Genomic DNA, 20,305 nt, shown 5'->3' with positions numbered 1-20,305 from the left:
CCTCCCGCCGTTCGAACGCGCCCGCCAGCCCGTCCTCCCGCCCCGCCCCGTATTGACCGTGCCCTCGCCCAATCCTGAGGCGGGAGAGACAAAGCCCCGCCCCCAAAAGGACCAATCAACACTCGCCAAGGGCGGGGGCGGGGCCGCCTGCGCACGCGGAAGGTCTCACGAGCCCCTTGGTCTCTGAAGACGTTGATGGACGTAAGAATGACCCAATAGAAGCTCAGCCTCCCGCCCATGCGTGGCGCCAATTGGCCATCCCGCCCAGAGAGAGGAGGCGCGTTGCCATGGGGACGTTCGGCATCTCCGGACCCCAGCAGCGGTGCTGCTCCCGGCCAACCCCGCAGAGAGCGAGGCTCCCGTCCTCTGTCACGCAGAGAAGCCACTCGGTGATTACACAATGGTTTGGGGGGCTCGGGTCGAATATCACTGTCCTGCGCTGTCCCTCAGCGCAGCCCCAGGCCCTGCTTCCATCGCCTGGCGTTCCAGTCACAGCTGTAACCCCGCCAAAGCCATCGAAGCTAGACCTTGATTTATGTGTGTTACATGCCGCTGAAGGAGTTCCTACTGCCTCTGAGGCACACACACAGACCTGATTTGACACAGAGGAAGCCTCCAAACCCAGGAGATGCTGGAGATGGTTTGCTCTCGATGTAAGTGAAGCAGCCAGTTTGAGAAATAGAAAGGTTGTTGAAAGAGGTGTCATTAGCACAGGGAAAGCATAAGCCAAGCTTTGGAGTTGGGAAACCTGCATGACTCATACATCTGTTCATGAGACAATTTAGAAACTAAATTGCTGTAGGCAAAAAAAGAAAAGAAAAAAATTACAAATGCACAGACAAATGGTAAATCATAGTAGCAAGGAACTGCCTGGCTGCCCTGACACTCGATGGAGAAGCAGGGAGGGAACTGAGCTCACTGAAACCCTAAAGGTGTAAATAATGACAGGGAGCTGCTGTTTCTCACAGCCCTCACTCCTTGTTGGCAGGATGGAGTTCAGCTTGTCCAGGCCCTGCTCACAGTGATAGATCTGGGAAACAGTGCGAGGCAAAGCTCCAGGCTGTGATCTCCAGGAGGAAAACAGCACTGGAAATTCACTTCTCCCTTCTTGAAACTGGAGTGTGACCACAGAGCGAGAGAATGCTTGGAACTTAGTCTGCTGTTTGAAGAGGATTGAAGTAAAACAAATATTTTTGTAATAAAAATTTAATATCCTTTTTTTGGGCTTTGTAATCAAAGCAGCTTTCTAAGCTATGCGCGCATGGACAGTAATCCTCCCCTAATCTTGCTCGCCTCAGGCATAGGAGATGCTTAGGAAATAACAAAGCACTGCCTGCTACAGGAGAAACTTCTAATTTGTTTTTGTCTAGCTCAGCATAAGGCCAAGCCCCAGGTGCAATGGACCATCACATGAAAAATGTAACAGAGCTCAAACATAAAATACTCTCGCAGCCATGTATATAGATCAAATACCAGATGGCATGAATGGGGTATCTGTGAGATGGTGTTGGGGATGGAAGTCCAGTTCCAGATTCTTTTACCAGAACAAGGTATCATTTAAATGTGTGAAATCCAGGGAGACAGCAAGAGAACCAGGGTTTTATGGGGGCCAGAGCCCAGTTATGGTCACTGCTGGGCACATTACAACCATATTTCCTCAGAATTTCCACTACAATTCTCTCCCCATCTCTCATAACTTTGTAACAATTTTCTAACCAGAAACATTTTTGTATTGAAAATATATTTAGACCTTTTTTCTCTTAGTATTCCTTCAGCTGAAGTCTGCACAGGTAAAAAAATTTGAAATTAGGAGCAGCAGTGATCCACACCAGCATGTGCCTTTATGTAATTTGGCTTTGATTCACCACTCATAGGTGTATGAAATTAGGACTGTGTTTACTGAGCTTACACTTGAGGACATCTGCTGCTGGTTGATGTAGCTGATGCCTTCATTGGGGAAGATCCCTTTTTTTCCCTTTCAAGGACACATGAATTCCTCCAGTCTGCAGGAATGCACACCAGGTGTGCCTTGCTTCACTCTGCTGGTGTCAAAGCCCTGGTGTCTGAGCAGGGGTGTGAGGGACCCCGCAGAGGCCGACTCTGAGTTTATTTTATTATGGCTAATAGACTAAGACCCATCCTAGTTTGGAATAGAGCCAAGGCCTGAAACTGAAATTGCTTCCTTGTAAGCTGATTTGCTCCAGTCAGTGAATTGAGGGAAGAGTTCCCTTCCCATCCTGTTAGACCTGCCGTCTTGGCAATGTTAATAAAATAGACCCCAACCAGGGACTGGTGGCAGGATGCCAGGACAATGCATCAAAACTATCTTTCCTGGAGAGAATCATCCAGCAGGTTGTCAGCAGGAGCTGTGCCTCTACCAGGCTGCCAGGGACTCATCTGGAAGAGCCCTGCAGAACCACAGTGAGCTGCCAGATAGACGTGTGAGCCAGAAGCACAAACCCAGGTGCCCGCAGCCATCAGCGACACACAGTGCTGGCTCTGTGCCATGAGGTGCATCACTCACTGTTACAGTGTCCACTCACCAGGCACAACGATCCTGCAGGTGTGGAGACCTGCTGGTCCAACCTCAAGCGGGGCAGAGGTGGTGCTGACAGGCCATGAGAGGCACTCCAAGCCCTGACTGTCACTACTCAGTCAGCCAAGGTGGGAGGCAGAACGTCTTTGTACAGCCCCAGGGCTGTATCCAAGGCATGTGCTGGGAACCCTTGTTAAACCTGAGCCCTCCAAGAGCAGCTCCAGCAGCAAAGCTCCCCTTGCTCTGGAGCCAATGGAGCCTCTCCCACTGTGGCATGGCTGAGCCCAGAGGCCAGGCTGAGTAGCCACAGTGGCATCTGTGGCCAGGAGAACAGGGAGGGAGGACGCAGAACTCCCAAGAGTGCTGGAGGAGTTGGAGAGAAAACTCTGGAGCTGGCTGCTCCCTTGTGCACACTCCATGGGCCTTCACTCCCCATTAAAGAGTGCTGGGTACACAAACTCACTGGTGGTGTTAATCCAGCTGTGGAAAGGATGCCTAGATGTGCTGGAGCTGAGCAGTCCCTTAAGAGGTTACAGGTGGAGCCCATTTGTGGCACCTGTGCTCACAGCTATGACAGCTTAGAATCACAGCATTATTAATTTTGGAAAAGACCTTTAAGGTCACCAAGTCCAACTGTCAGTCCAGCACCACTATCATGTTCACCACTAAACCAAGTCCCCAGATGCCACATCCATATGTTTTTTGAACACTTCCATGGATGGTGATTCCACAGCTTCTCTGGGCAGACCGTGCCAGGGCTTTACAAGCCTTTCTGTGAAAAAAAAAAAAATCCCTAATATCCAACTGAACCTTCCCTGGCTCAACTTGAGGCCATTTCCTCTTTTCCTGTCACTTGTTAGCTGGGAGAAGAGACCAATCCCCACCTGTCTCCAACCTCCTGTCAGGTAGCTGTAGAGAGCAAGAAGGTGCCCACTCCAGTGCTCTTGCATTTGGGATGAGATTAAAATTATAATGTCAACTATTAAAATATTAAAATGATATTTTCATTTTCCTTCTGCTTCCTGGGGAGCAATGGCACATTGGAAGAAAGTTTGCTGTGATTCCTCTGAGGTGTGAGACTAACTAATTACTGGAGAAGATGAGATACAGTCCTGTGATTCTCTGGAATATCTGCTAAGCCTCAGGACAGTTTGTATATATTGGAACCCCTCCTCTACAAAGAAAAGATAAACAGACAGTGCTGGAGCAAGCAGCAGCTCTGGATAGTCACTGGTCTCAGAGTTAATCCAGAACCTGGTAAATAAAGCTGCAGACAGTTAATTAATTAGAGGAATAAAGCCCAGAAATAATATTTTGCAGTAGGATTAGTTCATCTAGAGGGTACCTGGTGAACTCATAGGAAGTGTGGGGAGAGAGGTAAAGAAGACACTAAATTGCCTTCAGCTCTTTAAATCATTTCTGCAGATCCTATTACAGAAGAGAAAGGGAAATGGCTGCAGAACAAATCATGGGAGTTCCTGTTTCCAGTGGTCTGACAGCCCCTCTAAAAGAGAGAGAGAAAAAGCCTGTGTGCACTGGAAGCAATAAAAGACACATTTGTTCCCCATTCATCACCGCGTCATCCTCGGGCGCGCACAGACACTGCCGAGCCCACTGGGGCGGGGGATTAGGACAGCCCCTGGCTCCGGAGTGTCTGCCCCGTTGCGCCCTGCGGCTGTTTTTGGGGTCATCCCTGCCTCTTCCCCAGCCTGGTGGGATGGACAGGATGGTGCCTGGTAGGCTCAGAGCAGGGGAGCAGGCACGGACCGCGGCATGATCTGCCAGGGCATCTCTGATTCTAAACCCAGGCACCACAACTACACCCCTTGGGCACAAAAAAAGGAACTCCCAAGGTACAGCATGCCCTCATCATCTCTCTGAAGGAGCAGCTGTGGCAGCTCAGGTGAGTGAGTGCACTTGGCCACCAGAGCTGCTGTGTGTGAGCTGACACAGTAATGAAGAGAAGGAATCAGAGTCATAGAATCACGGAATATGCTGAGTTAAACGGACCCATCGGGATCCCTGAGCCCAACTCCTGGCCCTGTGCAAGACACCTCCAGAATCACATCATGTGCCTGAGAGTGTTGTCCAAATGCCTATTGAGCTCTGTTAGCCTTGATGCTGTGACCACTTCCCCGAGGAGCCTGTTCCAGTGCCCAACCACCTTCTGAATGAAGAACCTTTTTCTAATATTCAGCCTAAACCTCCCCTGCCACAGCTCCACCTGTTCCCTTGAGTCCTGTCATTGGTCACTGAGAGCGAGATCAGTGCCTGCTCCTCCTCAAGGTCAACTGGGAGTTGACCATTCTCACAGTCATAGTCCTCCAGTTCAGGGCACTGAGACCTCCTTGATCCATCATCTGTGTTGAAGACAGAGGCAAAGAAAGCATTAAACACCTCTGTCTTGTCTCTGTCCCTGTTTATGAGATGACCAGCCTCATTCTGTTATTTCTACTGATGTTATTACTGCTGATGTTATTTCTACACTGCCTATTGCCATTGATATATTTGAAAAAAAAATCTTTTTATTCTCCCCCACATTTCTGGCAGCTTTGGCCACACAAATTTTCTCCCTACAGTGGTGAGCAGCATCTTGGTATTTTTCTCATGCCATTTGACCTTGCTTCTACTGGGCATACACCTTCCTTTTCCATCTTATTTCCAAGAGAAGATCCCTGCTCAGCCAAGTCAGCCTTTGCCTTACCTGCTTGACTTCTGACATTTAGTAATTGCTGCTCCTGTGCCCTTAGGAGGTGATGTTTAAAAAGTAGGAGGAGGAAGTAAAGGTTTCACACAAGCTCCTCAGAAGTGATTGCTTCAGCAATGGAGGCAAGTTTGGAGACTGTCTCCTGCTTCTCCAACATTTTGCCTGGCAGGGCTGAGCCCCATGCTGCACCCAGGCCACAGTGGCACGGCTGGTGCTGCCCCCATGGTATGTTATTTGGGGCTGAGGGTGGTGGAAACCTGCACATCATCTCAGGGGTCAGTAGCTGTTACCTGAGAACAGGGATGAGCAGAGCCTCCCTGGTTCCATTGCTCTGAGTGCTGAGGCCAGCCTGTAACTACAGCCAGTGATTACCCCCGAGGGGCCAGGTGACAGTGCCCATGCCAGAGCTTTTGGCTTACACTGCTGCTCTGACACAGGAGCATGCAATTACTGCATTTGAATCCTGAAATGTCACATGCACAGCCTCAGCTGATGTGGATTCAAAGTTGCCTGCATCAGCCATGGTCCCTCTGCCCACCTGCAGGACACGGCCATCTGGTGGGAAGCCATGTCCATGGGCTTCAAGGCTGTTGCAGTAAGTTCCATAAGTTTATAGAAAAAGGATCAGCTCTGTGGCCCCATTTCTTCAAGTCCCTGCATTGCCAGCCACAATCGTGGAGTATTTCCAGGTGCTGCCAGGGCCTTCCCATAAATTGGTTTATGGGGTTAATTTACAGCACCTGGGAATTTTGTTATTTCTCAATGTCATGTCCTGCTTCACGGGACACTGATGCTCCTGCCTCATTCCTGCTGTGATCTCTTCAGTCCTCAGCAGTTGAACTGTATGTCCAGTGCAATACACAAAGTGATCCACCTTCACCTGCAGTGCTCACACGCACTCACACCATCGCCTTTGGAAAATAATTACAGCACGGAGGCCGATCCTGTTAGATTAAGACAAATTAAGAATCTAATATATAGGTTTGCTGTCAGGCTCCCAGGGTCAGGGGTCGATACAGTATATTGCAGGGAGGCTATAGGTTACCCCTGCCCCAATATTTTATCATAATAAACCAAATGGGGATGAAACACCCAAGCAGCAGCCCATAAATCTATTAGCAGTGAACTGTCAATGTCCCACATACCCGGGTAATTTGTTAATTCAGAGCTGGGGCTCTTTTTTCACTAGACCTTGTAAACTCCTTTCTGAAACATCAATAAACCATCTGCTTTGACTTGTTAATCAAACGACTTTATTCAGTCCAAAGCAATTTTTTCCTAATAAAAACAGAGTATTTATCTCCATGGCTATAAAAGAGGATTGTTTTCAACTGTTCACTTATAGTTAAGAAGCACATTTAGTTTGGATTGATTTCCAATGCTTCGGTCATATCTTGTCACTTCCCATTTCTTACACACAGCATCTCAGTTTAGCTCCTTAGCAGGGAAAACACAACCTGCCCCAGTCAGTGCTGGGAGTGGCACCAGGGGAGCAGCAGCCAGCAGTAAAAAGGTCATGGAAATCAAACTTTAAAGAGCTGAACGCATCCCTGCCAGCTCTCAGGGTGCTCTCAGCTTTTTCACAGTCTGCCCCACAACTGCACCTCCTCCCAAGCCAGCCCAGGATACCACCTGGGACATCTTCCTGAGGTGCCCTGTTCCCTTACTGTGTGTCTTGCCAAGGCTCTCCCAGCAAAACCTTGGCACAGTCCCCTCCAACCACTTTGTCAGTAGCAGGTAGTGGTGAGCGGTGCTGTGGATGGTGGGATGTGGGGCTGTGGTGGGCTCTCGGGGCTGTGGTGGGTGGGATGTGGGGCTGTGGTGGGCTCTCGGGGCTGTGGTGGGTGGGATGTGGGGATGTGGTGGGCTCTCGGGGCTGTGGTGGGTGGAAATGGGGCTGTGGGCTCTCAGTGCCTACTGCCCCCCAGAACACTGGCTGCCTGGCACAGCCATCGCCACTGGCAAGGTGGCATGTGCCACATTCCTTCCCGCTCTACAGAGCACAGGGAGGGGGTTGGGAAGATCCTTTAGGACACTATTCCTGAAGGATGCAATTCACGGTGCAGCACAGAGGGGGAGATGCCGGGCAGAGGACCTCAGGGATGCATTAGGGAATGAAAGCGTGTGTTCAGTCTGGTTGGTTGTTTTTCTCCAGCAATTCGTCACATTTTCAGCAGAAGGGGATGAGCTGGAGCAGCCCCCGGCCCCCCAGGCATGGCCAAGGCAGCTCACACAGCTGGATGAGGGTCAGCACCAGCCAAGCCCTGAGCCTGTCCCCTTCAGCCGGGCAGTGCCATTCCCGAGTCCTCAAGGACACCAGCGCGACATAGGCCAGGCTCTGGTGTGCCCACAGGACTCGGGGAGCCATTTGCTGTATCCTCTCCTGTCTGCCTTGGCTGGAGTGGGTGTTCCACAGCCGGTGGCCGTGACACACAGGCTGGGGCTGGAATCCTTCCAGGGCATCCTGGGATCACGCTGAGGTGGGACAGGCGTGAGGGGCAGCCACGTGCCCACTGTGCACAGGCATTGCAATTATGGACAGCTGGGGGCTGTGCCAGGACACAGGGACATCTTGGCAATACCCATCACTCAGGCGCATTGTGGAGGGTTGCCTCCACACCACCAAAGAGCGTCAGTGCACACCTGCGCAGAAACACCGTCCATGAAGCATGGCCCAGCACTCTGCTGCAGCAGCTTCAAGAAGCCAGTGGGAAACCACTGCCGACCTGGTCTGATCCTAACCAGATCCCACCCTTGTCAAGCTCCTTCCGTTGCAGACTGAGGAATCACAGATCTGCCTGAAGCCTCCCTGACAAACACCTTTCCCTGAACACAGCCGGCAGGTCCTGCGAGCAGGGAGCAAAGCTGCAGGTCCCCATGGGTGCAGACCCCTGCTGCAAGTGCCCAGCACCCCTGGCTTGGTGGACTGTGGGCCCTGCTTCCCACAGCGAGGATGTCAGTGGGGCCGTCGGGGCAGTCCAGGCTGGCCTTTCCCAGGTGTCCTCGCATGGTGCTGCTGCTGCCCCAACTCCTGAGTGTCACTTGCCACACAGCCTGGGCTGCAAAGGGTGCTTTTAAAGGATGTGTCACCAAATGCCCGAGGGGCATTCCCTTTGCTCGACGGCCGCCTTGGTCTGACGGCAGCTCCTCCAAGACCGACCAGTGGCAAGGAGGCAGGGGTCAGGCTGTACCCCAGCCCCGGCGTTGCCGGCTCACCTGCATCCTGCCAGGGGCAGGAACCGGGGGTCAGGCTGGCCCCGGCCGCGTGTGCTGGGCGCGCTGGGCTCCCGCAGCCGCCCTGTGCCTCCATGAAGGCTCCGCGTCCGCCGCCTGCTCTCCCCGGGATGTGGAATCAACAGCCCCCAGCCCCGTCCGAGCCCCCGTGGGGGGGAAGGGGCAGAGAAACAAAGTCATTTATATAATGTGTCTCCCCGCTGAGCCCCTAATGGCTGGCGCTTTTGTTCTGCAGTGGCTGCCTGGCTGTGATGGGCAGGAAGCCGCAGTCTCCCTTTGTTCCACGGCCTTATTCAGCAATTTAGATCCATCATAAAAATCAAATATGCATGTTGCAATCGCCTTGCGTACAACAGCTTCAATTTTCGCCTTTCTTTAATTGAACTCCATGGGAGAAAGAGGCAGGGCCGGGGAGCAAGGGGCAGCGGGAGAAGCGCTTTGTGTTTTTGTTCAGCGGGCTGTGAAAATGGGGAGTAATGAAAATACAGAATTTTTATCTTTGCCTCATTATTAAAAAAAAAAACAAAAACCAAAAACCAGACAGAAATCCTCGATAAAGCCTCCCTGGTAGAGGACAGCCTGTGGGGGAGCAGCCTTCTTTTCCCCGCATTATGGGGATGACAGGCTTAGCAGGGCTGGGGGACAAGGGGTGGCCCCGCGAGCTGCGGCGCCGTGGCAGGAGCTGGTGACAGAGCTGGCAGCTCCCCGCTGCCACGACACGCGCGGCTGAGCGGACACACCGTGGCTCTGCTCCTTTTATCCTTCCGGAACGCCAACGTGCTTTTCTGTTGCTGAGAGCAAACGTATCCTTAAAAATTTTGCCATCACGTTTCTGCGCTGCTCCCCTGGGGGCTGCTTGAGCGCAGGTCCTGGCGCCGGGGTGTGCTGAGCCCATCCCGGAGGTGCCGAGGCATCGCCGCAGAGATGAACCGGGGTCGCTTTGCCGCCGCTCACCCCGCGCCCTCCCCACAGCCCCGCAGGGTGAGGGGGCCACTGCCAGGGACAGAGCCTGATCCTGCGCTTTGGAGCGGGCCGGTGGCAGCGTGTGGACATGTGTTTCCACCTTGTCTCCACCTCTCTGTGAGAAGGGGACACGCCTCCCTGGGAGCAGAGCCCCGAGGTCTGCTTTGCCTTGCGCAACCTGGGCAGGAAGGCCATAAGGCAGTCGGGGCAACCCCACTGGGTGTGTGCCAGGGATCTTTCCGTGCCACAAAAAAACCTGCCCTAGAATGGAGGACCTTTGCAGGTGTCCTTCCACAAATTGCTTGCCTACCGAGAGCTAAGTCCCAGCCCCACAAAGCCCAGCAAGGATGGGGCAAGGCAATTCATGGTCTTGCTCCTGTGTCTGTCCCCGTGGCCTTTCCTGGCCACAGGTACACAGGCAGACCCCTTCCAGCTGCCACTCACTGGTGCATGGCAGGGCCAAAACACACGTGGCAAAGCTGGTCACGTCCGTGTCCCTCTGTCCTGCTGCTGTGAGCGCTGATCATGGGTGCTGCTGGAGCAGGAGGGACATGGCATGACTCAACAGACACTGAATTGCTGCTTAAAAAAGAACAGGTGCTGCTCTGCCAAAACACTCGGTATTCCACACCACAACAACGTGATTGTGGGGGGAAGAGGAGCTTTGCCTTCCATCTGCCCTAATGATAATTTTCTGCCAATTCTGATTTGGCATTGGCCTCCCTTGACCTCCCTGGTGTGCCCAGCTCTGTGCCTTGGCTGCAGCAGGGGGCAACCCCACTGACCCACCACCACAGCCTGGGGGTGGCACTGGTGGCTGGGTTGGCACTGGTGGCTCAGAGAGGGTGGAAGTGCTGGGGCAGGAGGGTGTGTGCACCGTGTGTGTGCACGTGTGTATGTGTGCAGCACGTGTGCACATGTGTGTGTGTACACGTGTATATGTGTGCACGTGTGTGCCCATCCTGGCCAGCAGCGGTTTGGCACAGAGCCCCCCTCCCCCATGCTGAGAAAAGACCCTTTTTTGCTGTGACAATTCAATATAATTGAAAGTTTGCTTAGGAAAGAGAGTCTTTTTAACTGAACATGCTCACAGCCGAATCGATATGAATTATACGGCACAGAAGATGCCTAGGGTATTAAAACATTAATTAAGTAACATCATGCTCCCATCTAACCAACAGCACAATACCATTTATAGGTACCGCTGTCTGTTCTCTGGGGCCCAGCGTGAAGTCTCTCCTCCATCACCGCAGAGGCCGTGGAAGACCCGGAGCTCTGTGGGCTGAGGCTCCTTCATGGCTCGGGTGGTGCCATCCCTTGGGGTGGGACAGTGGGCAGAGATGGGTGCCCTCAGCCCCGTGGTCCTGTGAGGAACGGCCCCTGTGGCTGCAGGGCTGTGTCTGTCATTTCTGTGGTACTGCCAACCTGTTGCCACCTGTGCCCTGCCGGTGGTTTGGGGACAACCAGCCGGGTCCTGCTGGGGATGAGGCACTGGAGCCAGCCCCACACGGCCCTCTGAGGGGCTGCGACCTCGACCCATGGATGGTACCAGCGCTTGACGCTGAGCTGCCCCGCAGAGCTGAGTGGTGGCTGTGCCCATGCAGTGGTGGCTGGATTAGCTCACATCAGCCCGGGGACTAACACACCGATTCTGCAATACACCAAAATAGAAAGTCATTGGAGTGAAATCAGTGTCTTCACCACATCCCCTCTGGCAGAGCGTTAATTAAAATGACTCTCTAGTGCTTTAGATCATCAGGTGTACCTTGTTAACGAGCTTGGAGGAGAGAACCGGCTCCACATTGGTGTTTAAGCGCTGATGGAGTTAACCCTTTGCCACTGCTGGCAGAGCCCGGGCCTGGTGGCAGTTTCCCATCACATCCGTCTGCGTTAGCTCTCAGCAGCCTCCCAATACCGTTTAGTCAAGGTGTGAGTGTGGGACCCTGCCTGGCTCAGCGGGGACCCAGCTGCAGGAGCGACATTGCTGCAGCCTCCGTGCTGTGCCAGGGCCGAGCTCCCTGGGACCTTCCGGGCAGAAATGCTGCTCCAAATCCATTGGCAAGGCAGGTCCTGCTCTGGTTGTATAAATATGCATTTTTTTGGTCTGTAAGAGTACACTAGTGAGAGCTGAGTCTCTTTGAGGTGATGGCAATGAAAGGTCATTAAAAATGACTCCCAGCTTCCTCTTACCAGAATCACAGCATGGAAAACCCTTTTTATTCCTGTCAGAGGTTTGCACAATTCCCATGGATGGGCTGCTCTGAGCAGGAGGCTCACGCAGAGGTTTTTAGTTTGCAGATTGTGCAGCTACTCGAGGCCATTTACACATTCCTGAACATTAACGAGGCGCATCCTCAAGCATGGCTGTTTTACACTGGAATTCAACCCAGGAATAAATAGCAACGTTATATAATCAACTTACAAAACGGCTGGTCTAGGAACAGCAGTGACGTTAACGCAGTGCAGTGCAAACACTGGTGGTGGGAGGGTCACGCTGGTGACCCCGTTACCATTGCAGTCCTGTCCACCTGTGGAAAAGGCAGGATGGAGTTTTCCCATTAAAAAAAACCCAACCAGCTGAGAGACAATCCAGATCCCAGTCTGTTTAGGCTCATGCCAGAAGAACAGTGCCCAAGCCAGGGACTGGACTGGGCAGCCTGGCCAGAAGTGAGTTTTGGAGTTCTTGAGCCACAGCATGTCCAGGTGTACTTGCCCCTGCCACCCTGGTCACCCGCAGGACAGGGTCTCCCTTTTTGAGGCTGCTCCTGGGCAGGGGCTGGGTTGGGTATGCCAGAGCATCTGGAGTCATGGGGGGCTTGGTGATTTTGACCCACTTGACTTTGTAATTCATGGCTTGTGGAGGTTGAGTCAGAACAAGTGTTAACCAAAGAACACTCCGCACCCTGGGGAGCTGCTAGATTTCCTCCCCATGCCCTCTGCTCTGCTGGACACTGTGGAGCTCAGTCCCTACTCCCGTGGTGGGGGAGAAAGCCCCTCGCTGTCCTGGTGGCACACTGAAAACACACCCACACTGGGCAGACACTCGCCTCACCTGCCTTGGTGGATGTAAATTATTTACTGCTGCAGTTATAAATTAGAGATGAGTGGTGGCCCCTCTGACTCCTTTTGGATGGATGTGGTCCCTATTAATGAATTTCAAGCATTTTCTGCTGCAAGGGGCAATTTTTGGCAAGAGAACTGTGTACTGAACACTCAGCAGTTCCTGTGGGCTCCCTCCCTGCTGTAGAGGGAGCGCAAGGAGTCACCATTTGCCTACTTACCTCCATCTCCTTTCGGTTTATCAGCAGAAGGGAACAGATGTAATTTTAGTTTACAGGTTTCAGGATGACCATGAAGGCATTGCGTTTTCCCTTGAACCATTCATTACAGCACCGTGCCCAGAATCCTTTTGCAATCATTTCATAAAATTAACTGCACTTGTAACGTCCTTTACACACGCAGAGCATCCCAAAGCCACAGTATGGATGGCGCCGCTTGGCTCATTGCTTCCACTGGAACGGGAATGTGCAGCATCAGCCCAGACACTGTCACCCTGATGGGCACCTGGACACCCACGTGGGGAGGGACACGGACACATGTGTGCTGGTGTGTGCACACCAGCGGTGCACGAGGACATGTGTGCAGACACACAGCTCTGTGGCGGTGCCCACCTGCGTGGGGCAGTGTGTGTGCCCTGCTGAGCCGAGCCATGCCATGTCACACCGTGCCACGTGGCACACACCCACCCGACACGGACCCGGCACCGCACACGCGGGACATCGAGACGAGAGCTTTTGCTCATTTTTTTTTAATGTATCACAATGAGCAGGAAACATACGTGATGAAATAGTTCCAAAGGAGTATATTCAATTACCATCTACAGTCAACTCAACTATGACAACAAAGTCTTTTGTGACAGTTTTTTAAAGTTTTGAAAGTTCCATGTGGTTTGTTTCTGTCAGTCTCATGTATTTTGGTACAGTTCGAGATCAGCATTGTTACAGTAACAAAAAAGCTAACAAGACTACAGTATAGAAAAACACCAAGAACATCATTTTTGGTTTCACTTGCTCTAGTTTTTGTACATTGCAAAGGCTGTTCATAACCCTCTTCACCTCATTTATGCTTTCTGTTCTACCCAAACTTGCCCCCCCAAATAAAAACGAAAAAATAGTCAAAGCTTTGTTTCACAGTGGGCAGTATCAGTGTCGACCAATTGACCGACCAACCAACCAACCAACCGACCAACCAACCAACCAACCAACCAACCCCAATTTCTGCTTCCATTTAAAAGTTTAATTTTTTCTTAAAGCAAAATATATTTCAGCGAGCGTGCCGGCTGTGTCCGCCCCCCTTGTCCCCTGCCAGCCCCGGGCGGCCCCACACACCCCTGACGCCTCTCTTTATTCTCAATTGTATGAAACTTTGGCCATCTTCACCACTTAAAAAAGCTTTTTATTAAAAATAAAAAAGAAACCCGCTCAATGCTAAGTTTGAAGTGTTTTCCTCATGCCCAGCCCGGCCCCTCTCTGTTGCTCGCTGAGAAGGCCACGCGTGGGCTCGGGGTCACGCAGGGGGTCCCGCGTGCTGACGTCGCTCCCGCAGCCCCCCGGGGCAGGTGTTGGGGCTCTGCGAGCACGAGGCCGGCGCTGGCAGGGCTGGGGATCCCAGCGGGGCCATGAGGTCCCCTCATTGGCCCCAGGCAAGGGGAGGAGGCAACCTCGCACTGAAAAGTCTCTAGAAACATTTAGAAAAAATACAAGAAAATGAATTTATAAAACTTTTTAGTGGGTGGGAAGGAGGAGAGAGAAATTGCACTATGACCAAGCAATATAATTAAAAAACCGAAACAAGACAAAACAAAAGGATTTCCAAAAGAGACCTTGAGGAATTGGACAGATAAAGCTCGTGTTAAACTGGGAACTGGCATCACAGAGAGAATCCAAAACAAAACAAACAAAAAAATTTCTATATGATACAGACAGAGTAACATACAACAGTTAAATGGCAAAAAATATATATATATATATTTCATAGAATTACAAACAAGATAAAATAATGGAAAACAAAAAACTGTACAACTTTAGAATTTAAAAAATGTTCATCTCAAACACGGGGAGAAATACAAGAACTTCTGTTAAAGAAAACAGTTTGTTAAAACAGCAAATGCTCCGTGGGTACGTGGTTCTGGTTTTGACACCTTGTGCTACAGCTGGGTCCTGGGAGGAACATCCGGTGGTTCGCGCTTTAGTATCGACTACTTAAAAAACAATTAAAAAAGGAATATGTGCATTACCCTAGAAATATGTACAACTGTTCAGGATCTAGTCTTTCATCGAACTAAAACCAAAATTCCATAAAAATATAAGTGTCCCGCTAGAAACCCGCGCTCGTCTCTCGGATGCTCCAATCTCTCGTGGAGGCAGCGAGTGGCTTCGGCCCGGGGAGGAGCGGCTGGAGGCGGTGGGAGGAACCTGCATTCACAGTCTTCCAAGTTCCCTTTTAAAGCAGGAGGAGGATGACGATGGTGGGAGAAGGCTTTCGCGCTTTCGAGGGCAGAGGAAACGGGGGTGGGGGGGAGAAGGAGGTTTTTTCTGTTGGCATTTGGTTACGGAAGGGAACAGCAAAGCATCTACATCTCCAAAATCTACATTTTAGCAGCACAAAGTTTTCCTTTCAAAGTCTGGGCCGAGGTGTGCCCGGGTGCCCGGAGGAGGACAGGGGGCTCTGGGCATCCCTGAGCCTGGCACCCGCTGCTGCCATGGAGAGAACTTGGAAAGAGAAACCTGCCAGGGGTGCGCTGGGTGCTCACTAAGAGTTGTCTCTCTGCTTGCAGAAGAAGCACAGATAACAACCTGGGTACTTTTTTTATTCTTTATTTAAACTTAGACTTGTTTGTTTAAATCAGAAACAAATTCTCAAGTAAAAAGAATCCTTTTTGCTCATTCTGCACCAGTGGTGAAGGGTATGTCTTTGGATTTTTATTTAAAGCATGAATTTTCTTTAGAGAAAAAAAATGTAACAAAACCTTTTTTTTTTTTTTTTCAAAAGAAGGAACAGAGTGCAGCCTAATTACACAAACAGAACCGATGCTCAGAGGTCAGGAACAGAGTCTTTGAAGCATTTACAAAATGAGGAAAGGAAGAGGGGAAGAGAAAAAAAAAAGAGAAATGGAAAATTAGAACAAAATAAGTGCACAAGGGTAACAGACATAGGTAAATCGTATGTATACGCCTTAAAAAGTTTCAAACCCCCAACAAAAAATATTCTGCAAGGGATCCTACTGACCCCCAAAACCCTTTGAACTTCTTTCTTTAGTTTTTATAAAATAATTATGCAACCACCCTCTAAGAAATGAAGGTAGCGACCATAAGTGGAAGATTACAGGATGGGGATGGGGATAAAGGTACAAAGGGGAGAAAAGCTCAGGCGAGTCGATGGATCGCAATCTATCTGGCTAGGAATGAACAAGACAACATCAAATGAGAAGCCGTCAGCTGGACCATACAAAAGCTAAATGTACACAAAAGGGTTTTTTCTTTTAAATCTACCATACTGCTTCAGTTCATTTCCAATGCAACAATCTACTCAACACCAAAAATGGTCATATCTATCATAAATACAGAAAGTCAGTTGTTTTAAAACTTTTTTTTTTTAAGCTCCGAGTCCTCAACACTCTCTGTGTGGGTTTTTTTTTTTCTGAAAAGTGGGAGTGCTTAACTTTTCCCCTTGGAATTGGCTTCAGCAGAAAAGCTACCCTTAAAATCCCCGAAAAGCTAAAGCAGTTCACATTGTTTTTCTCTTGAATACTTTCTGCCCATTTTAAATTAACAAAAAAAAAAAAAAAAAAAAAAAATCCTTTTCTGGAACAAAAACAAAACAAAACAAAAACCCCAAAACAAATGAAAGAAATTTTATATATATATATATATATATATAAAACAATGATTCTGAAAACAGAACAAAGTGTGAGCGATTGACCTGAGAATAAAAAGACATTACATTTCTTTTTTCTTTTAGCAAGCCATTGGTATCTGAATGCTAAGATAGCAAGAAATTTAAAACTGTCTCCAGGTGGGCTGCTTTCCCATACAGCGCTGCCGGGCTCTGCTGTGCTATTGACGGGGGATCGGACAGGGGCAATGTACAGGGGCGCGAGCTCCGCAGGCGCGAGGAGGCAGCACGGGCCTTCGTCTCCCAGACCAACAGTACCTTCGAGAGGACAAATGTAACAGATTTTTTTTTTTTCTTTTTCAAAGTTTTATTTTATTAAAAGGAAAGGAAAAAAGAAATGTAAAACCCACCGGCATCGTTATATGGGAAAACAACCCACGTTTTTTCTTTTTTTCTTTTTTCTTTTTTTTTGGTTAGAAGCTTTGGAATTGCAGTTAGTCTATTTTTGAAATTGGTTTGTTATTAACTTTTTTATTTAAATTCATTTTCATTGTTCATCTTCAAAGCTTACAATCTGAAGGTGTCCATTCCTACGCTAGCTAGACCACTGTCCTTAGGGCAGCCGGGGTCCCGGGGCCCCTCCGCCGGGCTCGCCGGTCCATCTGACTTTTGGCTAAGATCCGTGTCAGACTCCTCCGAATAGTCGTCTGTTGGCATCGAGGGCTGAACCCCTGAGGTGCTGCATGAACTTGAGGTAACCGTTGAAGATGAGGAGAGAGGAGGGAAAGGCGGTGGTGGCGGCTTCCCCGGCGGGGCGCGGGAGGCTGCCGGGGGCCAGGGCTTTCTGGAGGCGTGGGGGGAAGCCGGGGGGGGCCGGGGGGGCGGGGGGCTGTCGTTTGAGTGAGCGGCCGACTGCGAGGTAGATGCGGTGCTGGGGTCGGGGGGGCAGGCAGAGTGAGGTAATAGACTGGGGTGCTCTTTGGCGTTTCTTGCTGCTCTTGTGATTGTTCGGTGTTTGTGCGGGGCTGACTCGAGATGCTGACTGAGGGCTTCGTCCCCACACACCGTGCTCTCGCACGCCACGCACTGGTACGAGCCGCTGCCCTGGCCGCTGCCGGTGGGCACGTGAAGCACCATCTCATGCAGGTTCGCCACGGACTGGCCGAAGAAGCAGAGGGACTTCAGGTGGTCGCTGGCCGCCTCCTGGTCGCCAAAGCACGCCTGGCACTTGCGGCAGACCAGCTTGTACTGCACCTTCGGGACGATGAAAGGGTCGCAGAGGGAGTCCGCGCCCTTGCCTTCTGCTTCGGGCTCTTCTTGGGGTTTGGGCAGGAGGGGGGACACCTCGCGGGGTGCATTCTTCTGCTCCTCTTGCTTGGGGGGTTCTTTGGCAGGGTCTTTGTCCGGGGTGGCAGCCCCCGTGGGGACGGGGGTTTGGCTTCCTTTGGGCTGCTGCGCTTTCTGCTGTTGCTGCTGCTGCTGCTGCCGCTGCTGCTGCTGCAATGCCTCCTGCAGACTCTGCTGGTATTGCTGGTACTGCTGCAGCAGCGAGCCGGGCGACAGCCCCAGCAGCGCCTGCGACAGCGCGGGGCTGTAGGGGAACAGCCCCTCCATCCCGTACATGGGCTGCAGGTACCCGCTCTGCAGGGCGCCAGGGATCTGCGGGGCGTAGTAGGGGGAAAAGCCGGGGACGAAGTAGGGAAGGAACTGGCTCGTCAGCAAGGTGGTGGGGTCTGAATTCAGGGCGGCCTGCAGCGCCTGGAGCTGGGTGGGTTCCACCGCGTACTCCATGGCAGGCAGTGGGGCTGCAAGGGCACCCGCCGGCGCCTCCCCCTTCTCCTTCTTGGGCCCTGGCAGGGGGTCCCCCTTCCCCTTCGGTGCCTTCTCCTTCTCTTTTGCCTTCTCGCTCTCCTTCTCCTTGCGCTGCGGTGGGGGCGCCTGCTGCGGCTGTGGCTGTGGGGTCGTCGCCGGAGGTTGCTGTGGGGCCACGGCTGCTGTGGCTTGTGCCGGGGTGGGCGAGCTCAGCGCGGCCGGGGGCTGCTTATTTGGTAATCCAGAGGTGGGGAGGCCAGGTGAAGGGACGCTTGTGCTGGGCAGGCCCATCAGGTTGGGTTTGGGAGAAGTTAAAGCTGCAAGAGGGAGAAAGAAAGGTGAGAAGTCACTGAATTCTGGGCAGGCAGAAACCATGAGGGTGACCCCAGGCCACCCCACAACCACTCCAGAGCATCCGTCTCCGCTGCATGAGGGCACCAACAAGCCCAAGCTGCTCCGTTGCCACAGCGCAGGTTGGAGAGCCCATCCCTGCTCCCACCCGCCCTGAAGAATGGTTCCTGTCCCGCTCCACAGGCCCTGTGCCATGGGGACGTGCCCCCTCGGCCCCCACCGCCTGCAGCTGCCTTGGCTGCGCTGCCCAGTGGCACTGACCGCAGTGTCTCTGATGGGGACACCCACCAGCACCTGGGATGTCCAGCACAGCTGCTGTTCTACTGACTCCTCTGAAATTCCCAAATGATTAACACTGATGTCAGGATCTGCTCTAATGGTTCTACACGAAAGGGTGGGAACGCTCAGTATTGCCACACCCCCACAGACTGGGAAGTCCTGGTCATGGCAACTGGGGACTGAACAGGCTAGACCAGAGTTATTTTGTCCTTATTAGACTGGTGTTCATGAATCCATAAACCTCTTCCAATGTCAGACTGTCTGGGCACTCAGCTTCTGAGCAATTCCAGAGCTTATGTGGTGTTCAGAGATTCCCCCTGGGCACGAGCATTGTGTTTTGGGTGGAATTAAAAGCACTGTGATGCTTCCTCATTAAGGAGATGGATTAATGGTGGAATGAGAACCCTGTCCCTCTTCCCAACAGCAAGAATAGCCAGTAACAACACTGTCCCTGGTGCCTATTTCTGCTCTCACAGCTGACGGTGGTTAGGGACAAGACGTGTGCAGCTCCCGGAGTCACCTCCATTAGTCACAGCTGCTGCAGCTGCCAAACGTGCTCCTAAAGAGGAACGTTTTGCTTGGAAAGTCCCTCAATGCCATTTGGGGAAAAAAAACAACCCCAGAAACAAAGCTCAAAAGTCCTGCTGGCACAGCCTTGTTTGCTCCCAGCTCTGGAGCAGGAACCTGCTCCAGGATCCACCTGCTGCAAAACCCATGAGTAAAAGCCAACCTTTCCCTGACGAACCTGAGTCTCACCGCTGTGGCGGTGAGCAGGACCAGTGGCAGAGCCTGGAACCAGCCGTGGAGGCATGGCCACTTTTATTTTAGGTTGTACCTCCAAGGAGCCACAGGAGGTTTGGGAGGAAGGCAGCTGGAGCTGGGACGGTTCAGTCATGTCTGATCCAAACCCTTCTGAAACCTGTGTCTGCTCCAGACATGGTGCTGAGACTACAGTGATCTGTGACAGCAGGACAGGTATAGAGTGAGGCTCCACACAGCAGCCCCAGAAATCTCGGATAAGGGCACATTATGGATGGACACCATTGAAATGGATGTTCCCCAGCTGAACGTTCCTCAGAGGTTCAAGTGCAGGAGCAGCAGGTAATTCATAGTGTTCTTGGATGCATGGCCTTATCTGCTCTGACAGGCCCAGAGCTGCCATAGCCTGACCTTTGGAGCTTTATCTAAAGGACACAAATAGTCTGTTTGACTTTCTAAACAGCTCAGTCCTGTCTAGGCAGTCGCTGACAGCGTTTAAGATTCATCAGATGCAATCCCATCTCCTCAGGACACATCCTGTGCTTCAGAGAAAAACAAAAGCAACAATGCAGACTGAAGTGCAAAAAAGTAATTTTAGTTGTTATTATAAATTTAGGGCATTAAGAAAACAGTGCAGAGCAACCTGCAATTGGGTGACAATATGATTCGCTGAAGAGATGCTCCTGTCCGAGTGCTCTGAAATAAGATCTGTGGTGAGAACAGATGGGTGGCATGAAAATCCTCGCCATGCACAGGGGCCCTTCAGACAC

General features: G+C 51.6%; 1 protein-coding gene across 5 annotated transcripts in view; it reads right to left on the bottom strand.

Moving 5' to 3' along the window:
* Window positions 1-13,279: 13,279 nt before the first annotated feature.
* ZFHX3 (zinc finger homeobox 3) overlaps window positions 13,280-20,305 on the bottom strand; it is a 129,844-nt gene continuing 122,818 nt past the window's right edge. For all 5 annotated transcript variants that reach the window (XM_017816260.1, XM_017816258.1, XM_017816259.1 and 2 more), the window contains one exon: window positions 13,280-18,463. In XM_017816260.1, coding sequence (XP_017671749.1) covers window positions 16,902-18,463 — 1,562 coding nt within the window. In that variant the 3' untranslated portion in view covers window positions 13,280-16,901. The remainder of the gene's footprint in view (window positions 18,464-20,305) is intronic.

Source organism: Lepidothrix coronata, unplaced genomic scaffold (genome assembly GCF_001604755.1).
Source record: "Lepidothrix coronata isolate B3197 unplaced genomic scaffold, Lepidothrix_coronata-1.0 Scaffold54, whole genome shotgun sequence".
NCBI lineage: Eukaryota > Metazoa > Chordata > Aves > Passeriformes > Pipridae > Lepidothrix > Lepidothrix coronata.
The sequence above is the reverse complement of the archived record's forward strand: the minus strand, read 5'-3'. Positions and strand labels throughout refer to the sequence as shown.